The sequence below is a fragment of the Psammomys obesus genome, unplaced genomic scaffold, assembly GCF_907164565.1.
Source record: "Psammomys obesus unplaced genomic scaffold, mPsaObe1.curated_primary_1811, whole genome shotgun sequence".
NCBI classification, from domain to species: domain Eukaryota; kingdom Metazoa; phylum Chordata; class Mammalia; order Rodentia; family Muridae; genus Psammomys; species Psammomys obesus.
In genome coordinates this window covers 1,117,026-1,139,948 of record NW_026585685.1, presented here as the reverse complement: position 1 = coordinate 1,139,948, position 22,923 = coordinate 1,117,026, and the positions used below count along the sequence as shown (strand labels likewise).

Genomic DNA, 22,923 nt, shown 5'->3' with positions numbered 1-22,923 from the left:
AATGAAATATTCAAACCTAAACCAAGATATTATGCCTTTTGCTGTAACTGAACTATTTTACTTTGTGGGTTCCTTACTCCCTTCACCCTTCTACACCCTTCCAACCCCCCGACACTAGGAAGGAGAGAAAAAAGGATAGAGAGGAAAGCAGGTATAGTTATTACTAGACTATTTCCTGCTAATGAGGGATGTCGAGTTTCAAGTTTGATCTTCATCATCAAGATATTCCATTTTTTCTTTTGTGACACGACTGTGTGACAAGCCACAACAAACTACATCAGCAAGTGGAGGCACTGCCACTGCAACCCCTCCTGGGGCTCTAGCCTGAATATACCCTCTCAGGAGTCCCCAGAATTCTACATGTCATACACTTGCAGAAACTGTCCGCAGCTGGCAAAATCATGCCACTGCTAGAGCACAAGGCCAATCATAGTCAACTGCTGTGGACAATCTGAAGCAGACCCATATCCCACACCTGGGTTTAAAACAAAACACATTCCCATAACATTTTTGTATTTTTAAAGAAAACAAAAATTCTCACTACATTTTTCTATTGCATGGAAAGACCTAGAGAAGAGCATGTCCAGTGAAATAAGTCAGACATAGAAAATGTATCACTTCACTTACATGAGGACTCTAAAACACAAATTAAAACACATAGAACTAGAGAACAAGGGTGGCTACCACAAGCTAAATGAAGGCAGAATAGGGAAACATAGATCAACATCTACAAAGCAATCACTCGGTGATTAAGTTCACATACTGACAGCTCAGTGATTAAGGGCAAATGTTGATCAGTCTTCCAGAGCACCCGAGTTCTGGTGCCAGCATCCCTACTGAGTGCCTTACAACTTCCTGTAATTTTTGCCAACGAGTCTAGAGACCTATAAAGATTGGAACCAAACTGTACTATCCATAGGATTCCTGCTGAGTGAGTAGATTGTGGCTGCTCTTGACATAAAACATATTTGCATCACTTCAATAATCACTTGAAATATGTATCCTATGATACCATGTCATAGTTCTTAAATATGCGCAATGCTTTTTGAGAGTGCTTTTCCTATCAGGCACAAACCAGTGTCGACTTAGATCATCACAGTTGGTGATTGTTTAAGAAATGGTGGGATGGCTAATATTGGCTGTCAACTTGACACAGCTGGGGAAAGAGAACTTCAGTTGAAGAATTACAGACATCAGATTGGCCTGTAGGCAAGTCTCTTGGGGGCATTTTCTTGATCAATAATTGATGAAAGGAAGCCCAGCCCACAGTGGGTGGTGTCGATTCCCACATGGTCTCTGCTTCATTTCCTATCACCGGGTTCTTCACTCAAGTTCCTGCCCTGACCTCCCTTGATGATGGAATACAACTGTAAGCAGAAATAGACCCTCACTTCCTCAGGTTGCCTTTGGTCATGGTGAGTATAGCAGCAACAGAGAGGAAATTAGGACAGATGGTCTCAAGTCCTGAGGAGTAATTATTGAAGGGCTTGTACAAAGTATCTGTTTTTTGCTAGGTTAGATCCAGAGTTGCGTGGGTGGCTTCTACTGAAGTATGAATCATGATTTACGGAAGGCATGAAAGAAGCTATCACATAGCACACCATTAGGGTCAATACTCCTTTGTTGAAGAATGAACAAAAGGATAAAGAGGTGAATGATAGGATTGTTCGGGATTCAAGATGCCATTATAGTTTGGTAAATGGCTATTAATGCAGGGAAGTCAGGCGTGAAAGGCACACGGGCAGGTGGCGGCGCCCTTGCCTCACCTGCAGAAGTCCACACCAATGTTTTTTAGCTTCACAGTGGTCGCGTAGGTATGTCCTTCTTTAAGCACGCCGAACTTCACTGACGGTGGGAGGAGGTGGAACCCAAAATGGCTTGCTTTCGTGTTATAAATCGCAGCAGATACAATGGAAGATGTGTTCACTTTCCCCCCAACAGAATCTTCCACCTTTGCAGAGCAGAGAAATTGGTAAAAGAAGGACAGTTTTTGATTAAAGAAAACACTGCTGACGCCAGGGAAGAAGACCGCTTAGCAGAAGGAAGACTTAAAAGATTTACAGACTCATGCAATCCTTACAGCATCCTTATAGAAATGCTTCAGGTTTTGCTCTCAAGGAAAGAAAGTACCCGTTCAGAGTTGAAAGAGATCTTTTGCTCCAATGCTTAAGCAGCAAACTCTCAACCCCAGGTTTGCCTGATTCACGGGCCCATACTCTTTCCTCTGGGACAGTGGCTAGCAAGGGTTGGTTAGCTTCTACAGAATCTTCTAGAAGATTCAAGATTACTGCCGCTGTTTCCTGAGTTTCAGACTCACTGCTCCTGGAGTGGGGAGGGGTTTGCATTTAAAATGTCCTCTGGTGTTGCTAACGCTGCTGATTAGGAAGCCACACAGGAAGTTCTACCCTCTTCCTTCTGCCTGTCACTGACATCACCCAGTAATTCAACTGCAGACTCCGCTGTGGCTCATCAAACCCAGAGCGTCAGAATCCGCCATCTCTGACAAACCGCTCTGTAATTCATGTGCACATTCACGCTTTCAAGCATGATTATCAGCTGCACATGCACTGCCCTCTGATGGTGACTGCCGGCCTGTGCCACAGAAGTAAAGAGAATATTTTCTGACTTGGGAGCATAAGGAAGCATTCCTACAGAAGGGAGAAACCCCCGCAGTGGCTGGAGGAGAGTGAGCTGGGTAGGGTAGGATGAAAGAACAAGTTTTAACAAATAGATTGTCCTGGTCCATTTCCAATACGAAATGTTCGGAGAGTTCATCAGAGTCACGGAGAACAGAAGGTGCAGGGCCTCTTTTTCTGGTCTCAGACATTGAGAGCTGGAAAGTTACAGGTCTGTGATGTGACTGAGCCCATGACTGGAAAAGGGGGCAGTCTTAAGTCTCAATTTTTTTTTATCAGATAAAGCCTTGTATCCTAAGCCAACAAAAGAATGAATTTGGAAAGGGGGCACAGCCTGACCTGAGAAGAGGGATTTCTCATGATAAGTGAGGGAGGGCAGCATGACCACGACACAGGACGACATCTTTACAAACCACTCTCTTACCAAACTGTCATGCCAGCCATTGCTGCCTGTTCTCTATGCTGGCATCCCAGTATGCAGAATTATATGTTGAAAACTGCTCTGTTTCCATTAAGCCCTTGAATTTATTATCTCATTTCCAACAACATGAGGTCATACTTGTGTGGTCTCAAGTTCTTTGGACTTTATCTTAAGCATTGTGACGTGAAAGTCTTTGTGCTTTAGGTTCAGGGGCACCATTCTTTGGGTAGGAGATTATTAGAAGATTTATCAATGCCATAGAAAGATGGAGGCCAACAGCACCACGGTAAGGGCTTGGAGAAGAATTGAGGCCCGCACTGAGACGGTGCCTCGGTTGTAAAATAGGATTCCTATGAGAGTTCAGCTGACCTTGTCCAACAGCCACATTCCAGAGGGAAATGTTTGCAGAGAGAGCCTGTCTCCCAAGATAATCTGTCTTTCCTAAAGCGGACAATTGCAGCAGAGACCACAGATCCACACACAGCCCCCATAGCTGCATCAACTGCCTCACTCCCAAGCCCCTCCTACACGCTTATAATGGGTCCCAGCTAGCTTTATTCCTTTGCAAACTCCCTTCATTCCCTGGGGAGGGAGGCTTCCCCTCACTGTGTGCTAATAAACACAGTCCCATCTGTTGAAGTCAGACTCTCATTTCTCTCTGTTTTTATCTCTTTATGCTACCTCAGATATCTAATACATGTGACAGAGTCCGGGGGATGGGGGAGGTGAATCCCTTCTTACAGGTTTCAGAGGAAGTGGTTGGAAGAGGAGTCTGAAAAGTTTTGCCAAGGTTTGCAGTTCCTAGGATGACCAGGCAGTGCTGAGTATAGAATGCCAGGTGACTGATATACAGCCCTTGTGGTCTGTCCTTAACTGAGGGTGCACTGGGCAAGGAGGGCAAGCTTCCAGACAAACAAGTGACTTTAGTTCTGCAAATACAGAAGACTGTGCTTTCAGGAATTATCACCATTTAACCAGAATGGAGGAACTTCACAAAAAGGCATAGCCCTGGCTAACAACAAGGAAGGGCAACTATCTCTTTAGCCAATGGTGAGCACCTGAATGATTCTCCCTAAGGTGACCACTCCTAGTGACCTGCCAGCTGGCTGCCGAAACTCAGAAGCTGAGGTGCACCAGCGGCAGGCGACAATGCACCATCTTTTTTGTGCTTCTGTGGAAAAATGGCGGGGCACAAGGCTGGCATGAACCTCAGTGCATTTTAATTGCCCTAGTTAATGACAATACCCTAGGAGACTTGCCCAAGTATCTCCCTGTTACCTTGGCAAGAGGGTGAGACTTGGGCTTGGAGCCCATCAGGTAATGGGGCAGCCTCACTTTCTCTTTTCTTGCTTGTCCAGTGACATCCTGCAGCAAGGACTGGGTTGGAATTTTGATCATTGTAAAAATATCTGTTTCTGTGAGAGAAGAAAGTTTAAATTAGAGCACATCCAAGATATGTGTAGCATTGCCCGAGCATAGAAGAGCACGGACTGGCCTGGAAACTTCTCTAGTCATTCTTTTTAAATTAATGTTTCTTCTTTCAAAAAATATTTACTGTGTTATTTATGAGCATGTGTATGTGTGTACACACTCATGTGCAAATGTGCATGCAAGTTTGTGTGTATGTGTGTGTTGTGTGTGTAGGTGCAGGTGCCCCAGAGGCCAGAAGAAGGCATTGGATCTCCTGGATCTAGAGTCATGTGTGGTTGTGAACCACCTGATGCAGGGGCTGGGAACCAAATGCTTCTCCTGTGCAACAGCAAGTAAAGGCTGAGCCATCTTTCTAGCCCTGTCCTTCAGCCTTAAAGGGCTTATTTAAAGAGAAAATGCTTTCATCAGTTCTCATTTACCATTTGAACACCTTGCTATGCAGTTCTGCGTACTTTACCTTGGTTCCTTACAGCTCCTCTGAGAGACGGCAGGCAGATGCTGTTAGCATCACCAAACAAATACAACGAGTACCTTTCCTACGACAAGCTCGCCTCACACTTTGATGTTCAGGATCCTTCCCATGAAGTTAGCAAGGGTAGCCCATGAGACATCGACTCTGAAAGACTTCCTAGCACTAAGGGGGCAGCACCTTAAGAAATTTAGATTCTATTCTGATTCTTATAGGTCTCAAACATGGCATCGTAATTATAAATAGATGAAACCAGAGGTTTAAATCCTTAGATTGGTAACTTTCCCCCTCTCAGTCATTTCAAGGACAATGCAGAAGCGAGTAATCCACAAAGCTGCACCTGTTTATCTTTGTTCCAAATATTCAGGGATCTGAACTAAAAATTGTATTTAAGCCATCCTAATTAGAAGTCTTTTTTTTTTTTTGGGAACGGGATGCTGAAAGGATGGCTTGGTGGTTAAGAGCACTTCCTGCTCTTCCAGAGGACCTGAGTTCAGATCCCAGTGTCCAGGTTAGACAGCCCATAACCGCCTGTGATTACAGCTCCAAGGGCTTTGATACCCTCTTTTCTGCGGACACCTGCACACAAGGAACAATCACACAGATACATACATGTGAACATTGGTGCATACAACACATGCATGCACAAACACATGCACACATATAAATTTTGGTGTGTGTGTCGGGGGGGATTCAAATCACACAGCAGGGAAAAGCAGGGCACTGAGCATGCATGATCTACAGGAGAGCACCACACTGAAAATTAATTCTACACAGACCATCTCATTTTGCCCTTATAAACCCATCTAAGAGAGGACAGTGGGAGCATTGAAAGTACTGGGGCTGCCACAGGGAGCTGAGGAGGGGCTGACAGGTCAGGGGAGTTAGAAATCCAGTGGGGTAGCTAGGAAGGCCTAACAGGGCTGAGAAGGCTGAAGGGGGTCCTTTATCGTGCATGCTCATGTGCTAATGATTCCTTCTCTCATTGGTACTTCTGCTCCGCCAGCATATGGGGCCATGGTGTCCCGGTCTGTGCCATCAGGATCACATGTCCCAAGCAGAGCCATTAGGGCTATTCCTGGGTAATTCTACATAAGTTAATGGGCACAACACTGTTTTGCCTATTAAATTACAGGTCTGGAGGGGTCGGAATCTTGGGGCTCTGGAGTCAGGATCCCTGCCACATGGAAGTAACCTGCCCTTCGCTGGTGGGAACAGGATCACATGAATACAAGAACCGGATGAGAGGAAGATGGTTAGAATGTGAAGACAGGCAAGCCAGCAGACTTGCATTCATGGAACACCTAGGAGCCAGGGGCAGTGACCCATGGGGCTAGCCCCAAAGCTTCTTCTTTGTCTTGCTTTTGAACAGGAGTAAATCTACTACCTCTTCCCTTTTTAGTTGGATATGGGTTTTTTCATTTAAAAATTTAAAAAGCCCCAATGGATACAGCAGAAGTATTCTCTGTCTGTCTGTATGTCTCTCTCTGTTTCTCTCTTTCCTTTTTTTTTTTAAACCTCTTTATAGATGAGGAAAATTGAAGTTTGGAAGATAAATTGTCCAGGAAGCTGTAATGAGTGTCAGGGATAGAATGTGGACTTCAATGAGTCAGATTCCACAGGGCCCCAAACCTGTCTGGTCACCATCATCTCAGGGTAGCTTCTGGAAAAACAGATTCCCAGGCTACAGGCCAGACAGGCCCTGTTGTTGCTCAGGGTGAACAGAATTTCTGAAGGTTGAACTCAGCAGTTAGTGTATAGTCTGCCTGTGGGCCACCAGTCTTCATGTAGGCAGCCATTCTAACAGCTTGATCCAACGGGCACTAATGACAGCTCACGCTATTTATTATTATTATTATTATTCCTAAGAGAAAAATGCTGAGCTTGCCATGTGCCATGTGCTGTACCAAGCAGTTCACATAGATCAAGCAATTCAATGTTCACAACCGTTCTATGCATATAGCCTTGTGTGTATCATAATTTCTGCCTGGCAGAAGAGGAGACGAGAGAACTACAAATTCGTTGCCTCACAACACGGTGTACAGGTTAACTTTGGAACCTTGATTCTTCTTTTTTTTCTCAAATACCCATTCAGTTGAGTAGGCCTACTGACCTCACTTCAGTGATGTATTTCCAAGTAATTAGCTTCTCCATCTTTCTCTTATGTGTGTGTATGTTGTATGGGTAAGTACACATTCCTGTGTGTGTGTCAAGTGTGAGTGGATGTGTGTGCACAGGCATGCAGAGGCATGCAGAGGCTAGACATTGGTGTTGGGTGTCTTCCTCAATTGCTTTCCATCTTAACTTTGAGAGAGGATCTGTCGCTGAACTGCGGGGGTGGGGGGAGGCTCATCAGTTTGGCTAGGCTTATTGAACAGCAATCTCCAGGATCCTCCTGTCTCTGTCTCCACAGCTCTGGAATTATAAGCATGCTCCTTTATATCTAGCTCATTATCTACGGGATTCTGGGTGATTGAATTCAGGCCCTCATGCTGTACAGAAAGTACTTCCTCCAGTGAGCCGTGTCCTCAGCCTGCTTCTCATCATTAACACCAGTAACACGTTGGCCAGGTTAATCCAACTCTTTGATAATTCCTACCTGCATAATTTCTGTCACTTCCTGCTGCCCCTACCTTTTTCTCTTGTTCCTTCCCTCCCATAAGCCCCCACTGTCACAACTAACACAACTCTCTTTTATATCTTTGTGGGTTCTTTCTCTTTGGATACACAGTCTTGCTATGTTGTCTGTAGCAATCCTACTGCCTCAACTTCTCAAGTAGGTGTAATCTTCTTTAAAAAAAAAAGTTGTGTGTATGAGCATTTGGCCTGCATGTATGTCTGTGTGCTACACACGTACCTGGTGCCCACGGTAGCCAGAACCTTGGAACTGGAGCTACAGATGGTTGGAAGTCGCATGGGAGTGCTTGGAATAGAATTCAAGTACCGTAGAAGGGCAGCCAGTGCTGCCTCCCTTCCCCCACACCCAAGTAATCTCTTAAATATATAACTTATATGGGGCTGGGAAGAATGAGGCTATTGCTGCCCATGAGGACGGAGCTTGGACCCTCCACATCTGTGTAAGATGCTGGGCCTGGCAGCACGTGCCTGACATCTCAGTGCTGGAGATGAGAGATGGAAGGATCCTGTATTCTGAAGAGATGAAACATTCACTCTGAACCTGTGAGATAAAGCAAAGGGTGGCCATACCTTCAGGAGGAGGTCTGGAGACATTTTCAATTTGGCTGGCTAACTCCTTGGTAGATTTTTTTAAACTTTCAATTTGTTTTTGGCCAACAGACCTCCTGGTAGATTTTTTCAATTTTTCAATCTGGTTTTGGTTTGCAGATTCCTTGGTAAATTTCGTTACAATTTCAGTTTGGCCTTGACTAGTAGACCCCTTGGCAAGTTTTGTTAAATTTTCAATTTGGTTCTCATTAAAAGACTTCTTGGGAGATTTGGTTGCACTTTCAGTTTGGCCTTGACTAGTAGACCCCTTGGCAAGTTTTGTTAAATTTTCAATTGGGTTCTCCTTAGAAGACTTCTTGGGAGATTTGGTTACATTCTCAGTTCCGATTTGGAGAGTAGATTTCTTGATGGTCTCAGAAACCTCCTGTTTTGGAAGGGGAGCTGTATCTGAGGCTTCTTGTTCTGTGTCTGTACTCAGTGTGGAATCTAAAATCCCAAACCAAACAATGTAAGTGACATTATGACCAATGATACAGGGACAACTAAAGCTTGTATAAACAACACTTGAACAATGAGTTTCTCAGTGAACAAGGTGCTACCCCATTCTCCTGAAAAAGACTACATATGAGAACATCTTTGAGAGATTCCTCATAGTTTGATCCGTGCTTGCCACTAACAAACAAGGCAGTATTCTGCAGAATGCATACTCCCTTGGAACTAGCTGGAATTTGCAGGCAAAATGACTAGATGGAGCTGTTTCTACACCCTGTTACTGAGAGGCCAGGCGACCTGCCTCTGCCTTTACCTACTAGACAAAAATGATTTCCAACACATTCATTACTGTGAAAATGGATCTCTTCACTGGAATGTGTATCTTTTAGAAACAGGAGTTCAGGACAGCCAAGGCTACGCAGAGAAACCCTGTCTCAAATAAACAAACAAAATAGAAAGAAAGGAAAAGAAAGAAAGAAAGAGAAAGGAAGGAAGAACGGAAGGAAGGAAGGAAGAAAAAGAAAGAAAGAAGAAAGATGTACAGCTGGGCTGGGTGGTAGTGGTACACATCTGTAGTCCCAGCACTTGCGGGTGGAGGTAGAGACAGGAAGATCTCTGTGAGTTTGAGGCCAGCCTGATCCACAGAGAGAGCTCCCAGACAGCCAGGGCTCCATGGAGGAATTAAAAAAAAGAAAAGAAGGAAGAAAGGAAGGAAGGAAGGAAGGAAGGAAGGAAGGGAAAGAGAAAGAAAGAGGTACAATATTAAACATATGCGTGTTGAGGCAAATAGATTTCAGTGTGTGTATGTGTAAAGCCTAGATGAGCAGTTAGCTAGAGCTGCCTTGTGACTGTCCTGAAAGCCTGTTGTCCTTTCAAGAAGTGGGCTGGATTACTCCTGTTTTCCAGGGTGTGGTCAGCTTGACAACATAAGAACCATCAACTCAGGATCCCTGGCATCGCCGCACCACAATCCCAGGTGATATTTTTTAGTCCTGATTTTTGCTTTGCAATCCCTGTTAAAAAGTATGTGCTTTTTCTGACCATGCACATGCTGGGTGGAGGCATTGTAGGTGTGACATTAAGCAGTGGAAACTTCTCTCTGGGTCTTTTCATTATTCGGTTTACGAAGAAGAAGAAGAAGAAGAAGAAGAAGAAGAAGAAGAAGAAGAAGAAGAAGAAGAAGAAGAAGAAGAAGAAGGAATAAATTTTATTTCATTATCAGTTCTCTCAGCATGCATCTGCTGAGAATACAGACATTCTCTTTTGTATCCACGCTCCATCATTATCCCTGAGAAATGAACAATTTCATAGTGCCCTCTGATAGCACAGCCCCCTAATAAAACTTGTGCATTTTCCCTTGAGATCTGTTACATGATGTTTTTATGTCTCATAGTCTCTTTTTAATGACAACAATTGGCTCATCTTTTTGGTTTCATGATGCTGACTCTGAGTGTGTGTGTGTGTGTATGTGTGTTTGGTGCTTGAGACTAAACCCAAGGTCACATGTGTGTTAGCCAAAGGTTCTGCGACCGAACAATACTGACACTGACATCCTGACACTGACTTGCTTGAAGAAACCAAGCCGTACAATGTCTACTGACTGCTACACATGTCAATTTTACCCTCTTGGTTAGATTCAGATTAAAGATTTTTGACATGATGTCTGTATAGTAACAATGTACATTGCACTCTGTGAGAAAGGACTCAATGAGAGGAAGTCTTACCTTTGATAAAAATCTAACTACTTGATTAAGGTGTAAAATACCGTGCCTTCTTGATACGTGAATATTCATTTTACTTGCTGTAATTAACAATCACGTGAGTTATTTTGAGACCATGTGAATTCCCTGCTCTTTCATTAGTGCTTTGGTACTTAGATCCTCCAAATGTTTTTAGGCTCAAGTAATGAATCTGAAATTCAATTCACGTCTTGCTCTCTTTATGTAACTCCAACATATCCACAGAATGTTCCCTCACCAGCTGTCATTTGAGACAACAGATGTAAGAACTAGCTAACACCCTAAGGGGCCAGATTGGGTGTGACTCAGTTCAGTTCAGGTGATAGGCTTGGGGACCATATTAACATATTACCTTTTTGATGATCTGGAGCAGCGGTTTGAGCTGTGGCTTCATTTTTCTTTCCAAAAGGAGGCAGGTTTTTAGAAAGCTCCTCCAGATAATTACTCTTAAGAGAAAACCCACAAGACTTACTTCAGACACACACTTATTTTATGGAACTGTCACAAACATGTTAGTTAAGGAGATGGTCAGTGGTGACAGGCCCTGAAGATAAAGTTGAAAACTAAAATTCTGTAAGAGACCAATTTAATTCTAGTCTTTGTTAAGCAGTCATAGTTTTTGGAATTTCCTCTGGTTAATAATTCAGAATTTTTAAGAACTCCAGGGCACTGTGGACACATCTAAGTGTTCACTTTGCTTTGAGATTTCAGCAAGGGGCAGTGAGGGGCAGAGAGGGGCAGGCAGGAGCAGAGAGGGGCAGCCAGGGGCAGTAAGGGGCAAGCTGCTTTGTGGCTTAGGGTCTTTGGAGTGCTCACATGGAATGGGGAATCTTCAGAGTCTGTGAGCATCAAAGAACTCACAGTAAGTTAATGGTGTTTTAATGGTTGATGGCTGAAGAAACGCTAGTGAAATAAAGCTTCAGATTGGAGTTCGTTAGCAGTTGGTTAATTGGCAAGAGAGGGCTTGGCTCAAAGAAGAGCTTAGATGGGAAGAGAAAGAATGATTCATGGTCACATGCTTGGGAGAGATGGGAGGGACAGCCAAACTCTCTACATGGGTAGAGAGTTTCCCCATCATGTGCTTGTGCAAACACAGACTCGAAGTGTGAGTTATTCAGATTGTCGCAATAAGCAAATAAACATAACAGGAGAGAGAACTTACATGTTAACATGCAATGTACCATTTTATAAAGATTAAACTATTATGAATTACATTTAGTTACCTGTGTCTTTAATACTGGGCTCAATTCAGACCTAAAATAAGGTGTCACATCTTTTGTCTTAATGTACAACAGGTATTTTCGTGTTTTCTCAAGAGTGTCCCTGGTTCACAGGTCCATAATGATATGTAAAAAAAAGACACACAAAACGCAAAAAAAAAAATAATTGGGAAATCATTTGCTTGTGCTTTAGCCCCAAATCCCACTAGAAACCACTGCAACCACTGATGGTGAAACTGAGAAGAAAAAAAACTCACTGATATTTTTCCCCCTTGGGTCTCACTATTTAGTCTCAGCTGGCCCAGAATTATCTTTGTAGAATACACAAAGATCCACATGCCTCAGCCTCTCTAGTCTAGGTATTAAAGTTGTGCTCAGTCACATCACATTTTTTGTTTGGGGGCGGGGAGTTCCCTTTCTGCTTCCGGTAGTTACATTGCTTACTCTATAAATCAGATTCTTGAAGGAGACAGGCACTAATGATACCAGTTGATCTCAAATGTCTAAAGCCAAGGTGCCCTTCCAGTGGCTGAGTGTTTTTGAGGTTGGGAGGTTCTCTGGGGATTAAGTGACAGCCACAGGCGTCCATAATTTCAGTAGCAGCAACAGCCACACACTACAAAGAGCAAAGCTCAAGAGACTTATGTGTATACACTGGGACAGAATTACCTCTGTTGGTGAAGATTTTCTTTCCAGTTCCTTGCTGGTTTTGTATCCCTATGTGAAAAGAAGAAAAGTGTGATGAAAATAGGCCGTGCTCTCCAGTGACAGAACAACAACCGTACCGTATGCTGGGAGGAGGGCTGCAATCATTCCCACATCTCTCCCTTGCCCACCGTGTGCCAGCACTAGCCAGAGCATACTCCCAGTGTGCCTTACCTCCATTTCTTTTCAAAGAAATCTTTAGTGAACGTTTCTGGTAAACGTTTTGTGCTAGAATGTGTAGATTCCTTGAATAAATCTGTTAGGTGGGCTGCAACTGTAAAAGCAACACATTTGGTGTTAGTATTGATTTTTTTTTTTTTGAGGCAGGGTTTCTATGTGTAGCTTTGGCTATCCTGGACTCACTTTGTAGACCAGGCTGCCCTCGAACTCAGAGATTTGCCTGCCTCTGCCTCCCCAAGTCCATGGAGCCACGTCCAGCTAGTATTGACTTCTTTATAATATTTCTTCATTACATAATTATTCATCTATAATCCCTTCAAGAGCCTACACTTAATTTATCAATTGTTTTGGATTTCTGCACACAGGCGGTAACACGCACTAGCCAGACTCTTTTCTGTGCCTTGTCTGTTCGTGAACATCATCTTTATGATCCAAACGTAAATGTATTACATGTTTGCCCTAGGTCACTATGGGAGCCGTGTGTCAGGGAACTGAATTCCCTCGTATTACAGCAGACTAGTCATCATAGTGCAGCTGTCAGACTGCAGCTGTCACACTGGAGGTTTTTTCTAAACAGGTACTCCTACCAAATGCCAGAGATCTGAATATCATACGTTTAAAAATTTGGGGTGATGGTGCTTAGAGTTTGTCTACAACATATGGTCTCAGCGAGGAGTCACTTTGTTAGAGAAGGAATAGGACATCTGGTCAAGACACAAAAACACTGATTTAGACAAGGTTAAGTAGGTTTTCATCTTGTGAGACTTTTCTGTACCCTTTCATCATTACCAGGCCACAGAAGAAGACAACGCAGCCACTCCTGATGAGACCTAATTGACTAGGATCAGAAGGAAGGAAAAGAAGTCCTCCCCTATCAGTGGACTTGGGGAGGGGCTGGCATGCAGAGGGTGGAGGAAGGGAGGGATTGGGACAGGAGGAGGGAGGGAACCACAGGGGGGATACAGAGTGAGTAAAGTGTAATTAATAAAGAAAAAAAAAAGAAAAAAATTAATGTATGTTGTAAGTCCTTAAAGAAAGTAAGACTTACTTTTCAATGTAAAATATTATTAAAACCTGTTTTATTGCAAAACTCATCCTTTTGGAGGAGCCTCCTAAAGAGCATCTTAGGAAAGACAATGGGAGACACTGACTTCATATCACTCCTGGTAATCACTGGGGTCACTTTTAAGAATGCTGTTTCCCTCCTGCACCAATTTGAGAAATACGGTTTGTTTAACCATTTACTATTGTTGACCTGTAGGTTTGACTCCATCACACATGCCTGTTTTCTTTGGTCAAAAGTTACAAGCTTAAATGACGCAGGGTAAGTTTATAAGATCAAATATAGGGTAAATAAAATTTGCATTTTGATTAAATACATTTTCTAAAGGGTAAGTATGTGGCATGGTATATCTGGAGAACAGTTGTAATCTAAATTATATGTTGTTTATCCGAAATTCAGTTTTAATAAGGCCTTTTGCATGTAGGCTTACTGGCAGCTCTATTGTAAGGGCCACGTGTAACAACAGAGTATACGGACAGAAGAGTACTGGAGACTGTGATGGCCTCTTCCAGAATAACCATCTGAAGGGATAGCTGCCCATCACCTTCAGTCAAATGTCGCTATGTTATAATATGAAATCTTAATAAGAGAAAAATCTAGATAAACAACAACAGTAACAACAAAACAAGAGTATAAGTCAATACCATGAAAGATGCACCAAACAAGTCTGAGGTTTAGTGAAGCCCACGGCAGACAACTTAAGGTCTCTGTCATATAGCTGAATGCAAAACCCCAAGCTTGTTGGAGCCAGGGAAGAGGTTTATAAGAAGAGCTGTTAGTGTAGAAGAGTGCAAGGTGTTGGCAATGTGTGCATTTGCTTGAAAGCCATGGGCATGTACACAGAGGCATCAGTCAGCTGACTCCTAGCCATTTTCTATGGAGTTGAGGTTAAGAAGAAGGCAAATAACAGTGTTTTCTTAAAGACATGCTCAACATCCTTTCTCATCTGGGAAATGCAAATTGAAACGACCCTGAGATTCCACCTCACACCCATCAGAATAGATAAGATCAAAAACTCAAGGGATGACACATGCTGGAGAAGATGTGGAGAAAGGGGAACCTTCCTCCATTGCTGGCAGGAAGGTAACCTTGTACAACCACTTTGGAAATCAATCTGGCACTTTCTCAGAAAATTAGGACTAGTGCTCACTCAAGATGCAGCTATACCACTCCTGGGCATGTATCCGAAAGATGCTCAACCATACAACAAGGACATTTGCTCAACTATGTTTATAGCAGCTTTATTCATAATAGCCAAAAACTGGAAATAACCTAGATGTCTCTCAACTGAAGAATGGATACAGAAATTGTGGTACATTTACACAATGGAATATTACTCTGCTATTAAAAATAATGAAACCATGAAATTTGCAGGCAAATGAATGGAACTAGAAAAGATCATCCTGAGTGAGGTAACCTAGAAGCAGAAAGACACATATGGTATATGCTCATTTATAAGTGGCTATTAGCCATATAGTATACGATAAACACACTAAAATCTATAGAAGCTAAACAACAAGGAGAATCCTAGGGAAGAGGCTGAAACCTCATTCAGAAGGGCAAACAGGGTAGACATTGAAAGTAGGAGAAGACAGGGAACAGGCCAGGAGCCTTCCACAGGGGACTTCTGAAAGTCTCTACCCATCAGGGTATCAAAGGAGATGCTGAGACTCATAGCCAAACTTTGAGCAAAGTGCAGGTAACCTTATGGAAGAAGAGGGAGATAGAAAGCGATAGGAGCTCTACAAGGAGACCAACAGAGCCAAAAAAACCTGGGCCCAGAGGGCCCTTCAGAGACTGATACTCCAACCAAGGACCATGCATGGAGAGCACCTAGACCCCATGCTCAGATGAAGCCCATACGCTACTCAGTTTCCAAGTGGGTTCCCTGGTAACAGACATGAACTCAGTGGCCGCCTCTTTGATCATCTTTCCCTGGGGGGTGCAGCCTTGTCAGGCTACAGAGGAAGACAATGCAGCCAGTCTTGATGAGACCTGATAGGCTCAGGTAAGATAGAAGGGGAGGAGGACCTCCCTATCAGTGGACTAGGGCAGGGCCATAGGGGAGAAGAGGGAGGATGAGTGGGATTGGGAAGAGATGAGGAAGGGGGCTATAGCCAGGATACAAAGTGAATAAAGTATAATAAATAATAATAAAAAATTAAAAATATCAGTATTTTTATTTAACAAAGGAAAACTAAAGACAAATTAAGTTAGGGATTCACTGTTTCAGGGCAGAAAGAAAAAATAAACCATTGCAAACAGCATGAGCAGTATAGGAGCAGAAGTGATTATATGAGGATTTGCTATGGTATACAGAATGACAAACAAGTATAGTTACGAAGTCCTTTTGAGACCTTAAATACACCACAGGAAAGAAATTATATTCCAGTTACCTTCAGTGACATGACTTTTTGTAGTTTCTTCCATCTTAGGGAAAGACTGAAAAAGAGATTAGAATTACTTGATTTTAATTATATTACACATGGAAATGTTTTATTTAGAAGCATTCCCTTTGTGCTTAAATTGGCTCCTTATGGGAAAAAAAAACTATAAAATGAATTTATTTTTAAATACCAATATACAATTTATTTGAATATTTTATTGTTCCTTTATGTAATGATTTTTAAAGAATGGAAATAATCTGACATTATGGAAATTACTTTTTCTTCTTCTCTCACATTCATTAAGTTACTCAATATTTCAATAAATATTAATTTCTTAAAGTAAAAATAGTATATATTCAAAATAAAAGATATATCTACACATATCTTTTATTTGGGGGTCTTCAGAATTATCTGTGAGCAAAGGAAGATGTATTTGGAAAATTCAGTAAATCCATAACCCAATTATCACAGAAATTAGCCACAAGGAGAATGAAGCAAATGCTTTAGAGCCTTGGCAGGAACCTCACGTGGCTTTCCCATGGGCAGTGTGTGTGGAAGCACCTGACAGGGAGACGGTAACAAGAAGACTGGTGTGTAGGACATTCCCTCACCATAACCAGCTTGAGGAGGTCTGCTGCATTGCCTCTCTCCTCCTCTGTTCTGGAATCCTTGACTGCCATTTCCTGTAGCTCATCTTCTTTCTTTAGAATGTGGTTGATGTAATCCTAGATCGGGAGAATCAATCAAACAGATAAGGATTAAGAACTAGGCAGAGCTGGAAAGGACAGGAACTCCACAAGGAAAGCAACAGAACAAGAAAATTTGAACACAGGGAACTTCCCAAAGACTCATACTCCAACCAAGGACTATTCATGGAGATAACCTAGAACCCCTGCACAGATGTAGCCCATGGCAGTTTAGTGTCCAAGTGGCTTACATAGTGATGGGAAGAGGGACTGCCTCTGACATAATCTGATTGGCCTGCTTTTTGATCACCTCCCCCTGAGGGGGGAGCAGCCTTACCAGGCCACAGAAGATGACAATGCAGCCACTCCTGAGGTGATCTGATAGACTAAGATCAGAAGGAAGGAGAGGAGGACCTCCCCTATCAGTGGATGTGGGGAGGAGCATACACGAAGAAAGGGGAGGTAGGGTGGGATCAGGAGGGGAGGAGGGAGGGGCTTATGGGGGGATACAAAAGGAATAAAGTGTAATTAATAATAATAATAATAATAATAATAATAATAATAATAATAATAATAATAATAATAATAAAAGAAAAAAAAGAACTAGGCAGAGAAAGACACTGGCATAACCAGTGCCAACGTGGAGCGTTGCAGGGGGACTGGGGAGGGAGGTTCACGCCTCTCAGCACACAGTCGACTGGGCAAGCACTGAGACAAGGTTTGCTCGGCAGGTTAATAACAATGAGCCGAGTCCTGACCTGCTCACAACCAGAGCTCTCAAGGCACAGGAGAGAACTGCACAGGGGCCAAGGAAGGCCCTGTCTCTAATGCTATGCCTCAGAATCTTTCCTGCTTAAAATGAGTAAACTCAAGTACATGATTCCTGGGTTTCTCAGTACTGTATGGATAGTTCTGTGTGCGGATGTGTTACTTGGTCCATGCCTTTGCTTCTAGATGAAATACATTTCTTCCCCATATTTGATCAATACCCACTGACAATTGATATTCCTCCCGATGCTGGGTTCTGGGCATGTGACCATAAAAAGCATATAATGTCCATGCTAGGGAGTCAAATTTAGAAAGATGCTGTAGATATGATCATATAATAGGCCATGTATTTACAAAGTTTTAGGCCATTTTCAAAGCAGCAACTGTTTTCATCCATGAAAAAGTATTAGTTTAATGTGTGGTTCTACATTTTCTCCAGAAAACACTAACTGCATGTAGTAGGAAAGAAAGACTATATAGAAATTGTACATAAAGGATTTTTTGTTTGCTTGTTTGTTTTTAAATATAGCAACACCATTTGGGCCCTTAATGAGTTCCTACAGGAATTATTAAGTACCCTCTACCTTTTAACCTTCTATTCAGGGCACCTGACATTCAAGTGTTATTCTAGATATTGGTAAAAAAGTAGGTGATTTCAGGCTCCTCAGGAAAGGGATAAGAATGATTTGCTATGTTCCTAAACCTTTCGGCGGGTGGGTGTCAGGTCGCCCAGATTCCATTACCTTAAGGGAAATCTGCAGCTTCAGTTTCACCTCATTCTTTATGACCTCATGTTGGATGAACTGACGCATCTGTAGCACAGTGGGGCCTTTGAGAATAGGAGCTGGGATGTTTGTCAGATTCTTAGACCCGATACTGAGGCCCCTCCAAATATGAGTACCAAATGGAGGTCCTGGGGTCTTTTTCTGTCAACAAAACAAAGTGAAAGATTCACCAAAGCAGTCAGAATAGTGCAGCATTGGATTTTTTTTTTTTTTACAAGTACTTATGTGGGATACTATATCAGGGGTGATTATGGGGTTCCTAAGCCAGTGGAGACCTGGTTTTGAGGTATCCAAACAGACCAGGTATCCAAACAGACCTAACCCCAAATCCAAATGTCCAAAGAAACGGTGAATTAGGAAGGAGATTCATCACTTCGTATGGCTACAGTACTGAGAAGCATGGAGACTGGCATCCATACCCCATTTTCAAGGAGCTGATTAGAGCTCTGGGGTGATATAAGGGAGGGACAAAGGAAGGAGAGTAATGAACATGTGTGCATCCTCAGGTAGTCTTGATCCAAATATGGTTTGGTTGATCAGCATCTCAGGATCAGAGCTTTCTAGACAATTAGAAGGTGGCTGTTGTCAGAGGTGGGGCTGGTTCAGGGGTGTGTAGCTTTTACTCATCACAAGCTATTCATGCTCTGGGTTGTTCCTGGAATCCAAGATGACTGTAGGAGACAATGACTAAGGACACAGGGCAAGTCAGAAAGTCAGGCGTTAGTTCTTTTGGGTTTCATACAGTGCCCAGAGACTTCTAGAGGTGTTGTTGTTGGGATGAAACAATCAAACCACATGGTGTGGTGGCACACACATTTAATGCCATCAGCCTAGAGGGCAGGGGCAGAGGCAGGAGCAGTGGCAGAGGTAGAGAGAGAGAGAGAGACAGAGGCAGGGTCAGAGGCAGAGGCAGGGAGGCAGAGGCAGGGTGGGTCAGGATCAGGGGCAGAGGCAGAGAGGCAGAGAGGCAGAGGAGGCAGAGGAGGCAGATGGATCTCTGTGAGTTCAAGGCCAGCCAGGCCTACTCTACATAGTCTAGACTTTAGTCTAGAATTTATTTCCGAAAGAACCTAAAACTAAGCCAACAGACAAAGAAAACTTCATTCCAACCAAAAGGAACTTGGGGAGTAGAGAGCTGACTTGGCTTATTCTTTCAGGTCACAGTTTATCATCGAGGCTTGAAGTCAGGGCAGGAACTCAAGACAGAGATCTGAGGAAGGGTGCTTGCTGGCTCACCCTTTGCCTCACTTATTCACCAGCTCATACTGCCAGATTTCCTATATAGTCTAGGACCGCCTGCCTAGAGTTGGTGCTAGCCATAGGGAGCTAAGAGCACTTGTATTTATTAATAATCAAGATGGTTCCCAGACATGATGAAACCGATCTAGGTTCTATAATTGAGGCTTTCCGCTCAGATGACTCTAGACTTGATAATTAAAGCTAACTAGGATAAGGAAGTTGTAAACCCTGGTGACTGACAATCTGTTCATTATGGGCTCTCTGCAAATCTCAAATACAGCTTACTCACTCTTTGCTGCTCTAGTCTTGAAGGGGAGGACTGCTGGCTTGAGATGAAAGATCTTCAAATGATTGCCATGTTTATATGAAGAGTTGAACAGCACCAATATCCAAATTTAAAGAAGCGGGGAGATAGATACAAAACGGAGGCAGAGAAGCCAAACTACCTAGCGTTTTAGTTACTCAGTGAATCTGAAGGACCAAGGGGAGAGTCAGTCCTTTCAGCAGATGCTTAAACTATCACAGTACCACCTGTGAGGGACAGGAAAAAGCCTTGTTTTCATGGACCCGAGTAAAATCTCATCTTTCTGTGTGTGGTCAACAATTATCAAATGGTTGCCTGAGGGGCATCCTTTAAGGAGGACTGTGTGATTCTGCACTTGCTAATTCAGCAATACTCTAACTCATGTCACATGAACGATGCTTTGTTTAGCATCCTCCGATCACCTAAGACATTTGGAGTTAACAGTCTTTACCTTCCTGGTTTTGTCTGAATTTATATAGGAAGATTCTAAGAGCAAAATCATTCTATGGGTCTCGGCCAATTTCACTATTGATGAAACCCACCTCCGAAACTTCTGGGCTTTCTTGGGAAGGAAGGTCTGCCTAAAAGTGAGTTCAAATCTGTTATTCTAGTAACTGACCTTCAGGAATGGTGCACTTTGCGGTCTTGGTGCTTTGTTTTAAAAGGAGTGGCCAGTGACACCACCCGGTGACTTTCGGTTTGTAGTATAAGAGTTTTAGATCAAGAAAATAATCTTCGCCAGGAGTGGTGGCACATGCTTGTGACCCCAGCACTGGGGGAGGCCGAGGCCGGCGGGTCCCTGTGAGTTGAAGGCTAGCCTGGTCTACAATGGGAGTCCAGGACAGCCAAGGCTACACAGAAAAACCCTGTCTCAAAACAAACCAACAACAACAAAAAGAAAACAATCTTCATTAATGGGGCAAATTTATCTTATGATCCTTTAGTACCTTCAGCATTTTGACACTTTCAGCTTTCAGAGAAGACTATTGTGGTCCAGTATAACCTGTTCCAAGATTCAGGACAAGAAATCGTGGCTGTTTTTGTCTCATCAATTTCATTAGAGTCACCAAATTACAAGAGACAAGTAGATGGCCTTTGTTATATAAGTGCTCATCATCTCTGCTCTTGCTATAGCAGAACGGAGGCAACTGAAAGTTAAACCTCAAAGACATTACCCTTCCCACGTAACAGCAATGTGCTCCACAGCCACATTTTTGGTGTCTTCATGGAATTCACAAGTGAGCACTTTAGGATGGGTTGGACATGTTGTATACAGTAGTTGAGGAATAAAATGACAATCTTACAAGACACAGGACTTAGTGATGCTTCAGCAAACTATTATTTCATTCTTTTAAAGCGTTAGGGTGGGGTTTTGTTAATCTGGCATGATCATAACTACAGTATTTAGTTGTTAACATTGCAGTTGCAAAATTCTCTATGTTCTCTCCCTTTGCTCAATTTGTACCTTTTTAATACATGAAGAAAAAGATAGGAGGAGTGGAAGAAAAAGATAGGAGGAGTGTTTCAAAATTAAGAGGTAAAAAATGACAAGGGAAGTAGTTTAGTACCAGGAAGTCCATGATGGATGAAATGTAACAGGTTATTCAAGAGGGACAGTTTAATCATATAAGAATATGTTCAGGCTTCCAATGCATAATACCGAAATAAAACTGAAATTAGCTATCCAGGCATGGTCCTCTAAAAGTCTATTGCTGTGTCTACAAATTCTTAAGGTCTCCAAACATAACACTTCTTGAGTTATTCATTATCTCACACGAAGCTGAAAATATATAAAAGTACATGTCCTGAATGGATATGCAAATAAAGTGACTTTGCAGTAGGAAATGGATACCTCAACTGGAGGAAACGTTTCCCATGACCTTGACTGGAGATTTGGAGGAATGATGGTGTCTAACTCCTTTTTCATTAGCCATAGCGAGTCTTCATGGAAAGGGCGAAGGACTGTGATGCTCAGGGCCCCTGGATTAAAGAGAGTTAGTAGAGGTCATTTCTCTACCAAAATAATCCTGATAAATTGAACAGGCATTAACCCAGGTCAACAAATACTTTTGAACCTGCCCTTTACACAAAAACCTTAGTCAGGTACAATGGCTATGCTTTAGGATGTTACTCTCTGAAGATGAGACCATGAGTTGGTGAACATCTGAAAACTGGACTTTAATCAGCCAAAAGCATTGATTGGTGTTTTTCTGTCCCTCAATGATCAAATTTGGGTCCTGTCAGGTCTACCAAAAAAGTGCTTTGACCCCATTTACTTCTGCAACATTTACTCACATGCCTCAGAGGCATGCCATTCTGGGCTGAAGCAACAGCTAGCTTATCTGACAGCCACATTAGGCTCATCTATGATTAAAGCTTCTTTGCCTTCGTATTGCTCAAAGAACAAAGCAGGATCTTCTTTGTTCACCCTGGCTTCCACTTGGATTGTGTCTTCCATCCATGCTGCAGCTGTTTGGTCTTTTCGTACCCATTTTCTGTTCGATGTGGTTCTTTGCAATTTCTTCAGCAAGAAGTCATCATGTCCCCCAGCCCCCACATGTATCTGAAACCACTTGGGTCTTGGGTCTCAAGCATCTTCAGAGAAACATTCTAGACAACATCAGTTTTCTCTGTATGAAGCTCTCATTGAAAAATATTCCTATTCTTCATAGTCTTTATACAAGTTTATAATTACACAGTTATTTGTGTGGCTATATAATTAACACTGATTTCTTTCTCTAAATTATAAGTTTTAAGGCAATAAGGTCTGTGTTTCTTTTAACTCACTATGTACTACAAAACTACTATTTGGAACAGGATAGATTGCTAAGTCAATTCTACTTAAATGATTAAGTAGAGTTATTGTCCTATCATAGTTTTTGTTTTTTATTTAGGGCTTTTAGAGACAGTTTTGCTATGTAGTGTAGGCTGGCCCCAAGCTTGCAGCTCACTCTCCATTCAGGAGTTATACTAACATGCCTACCTTCCTTACATAGATCTTTACATACACTGCATAGCCAGGCACAGCCCTCTGTTTTTCACATTCACAAGGACAACAAGGCATGTAACGTATGCATGCATGCTGATAAACTAAAAGACATAAGTGTGCTCACAGGTAGACTCAAAATATATACCATCAAACAAAAGATTAAAAGAAGCCCAGAAACACACACACACACACACACACACACACACACACACACACACACACA

General features: G+C 42.6%; 1 protein-coding gene across 1 annotated transcript in view; it reads right to left on the bottom strand.

The window, feature by feature from the left end:
* Spag17 (sperm associated antigen 17) overlaps window positions 1-22,923 on the bottom strand; it is a 214,246-nt gene that overhangs the window by 9,850 nt on the left and 181,473 nt on the right. The window contains exons 36-47 of the mRNA XM_055628204.1: window positions 21,564-21,691; window positions 18,127-18,309; window positions 16,541-16,654; window positions 15,939-15,984; window positions 12,474-12,573; window positions 12,264-12,311; window positions 11,598-11,697; window positions 10,727-10,820; window positions 8,435-8,629; window positions 8,165-8,338; window positions 4,336-4,472; window positions 1,767-1,951 (exon numbers count right to left, since the gene is read on the bottom strand). Of these exons, the coding sequence (XP_055484179.1) occupies window positions 1,767-1,951; window positions 4,336-4,472; window positions 8,165-8,338; window positions 8,435-8,629; window positions 10,727-10,820; window positions 11,598-11,697; window positions 12,264-12,311; window positions 12,474-12,573; window positions 15,939-15,984; window positions 16,541-16,654; window positions 18,127-18,309; window positions 21,564-21,691 (1,504 nt within the window). The remainder of the gene's footprint in view (window positions 1-1,766; window positions 1,952-4,335; window positions 4,473-8,164; window positions 8,339-8,434; window positions 8,630-10,726; window positions 10,821-11,597; window positions 11,698-12,263; window positions 12,312-12,473; window positions 12,574-15,938; window positions 15,985-16,540; window positions 16,655-18,126; window positions 18,310-21,563; window positions 21,692-22,923) is intronic.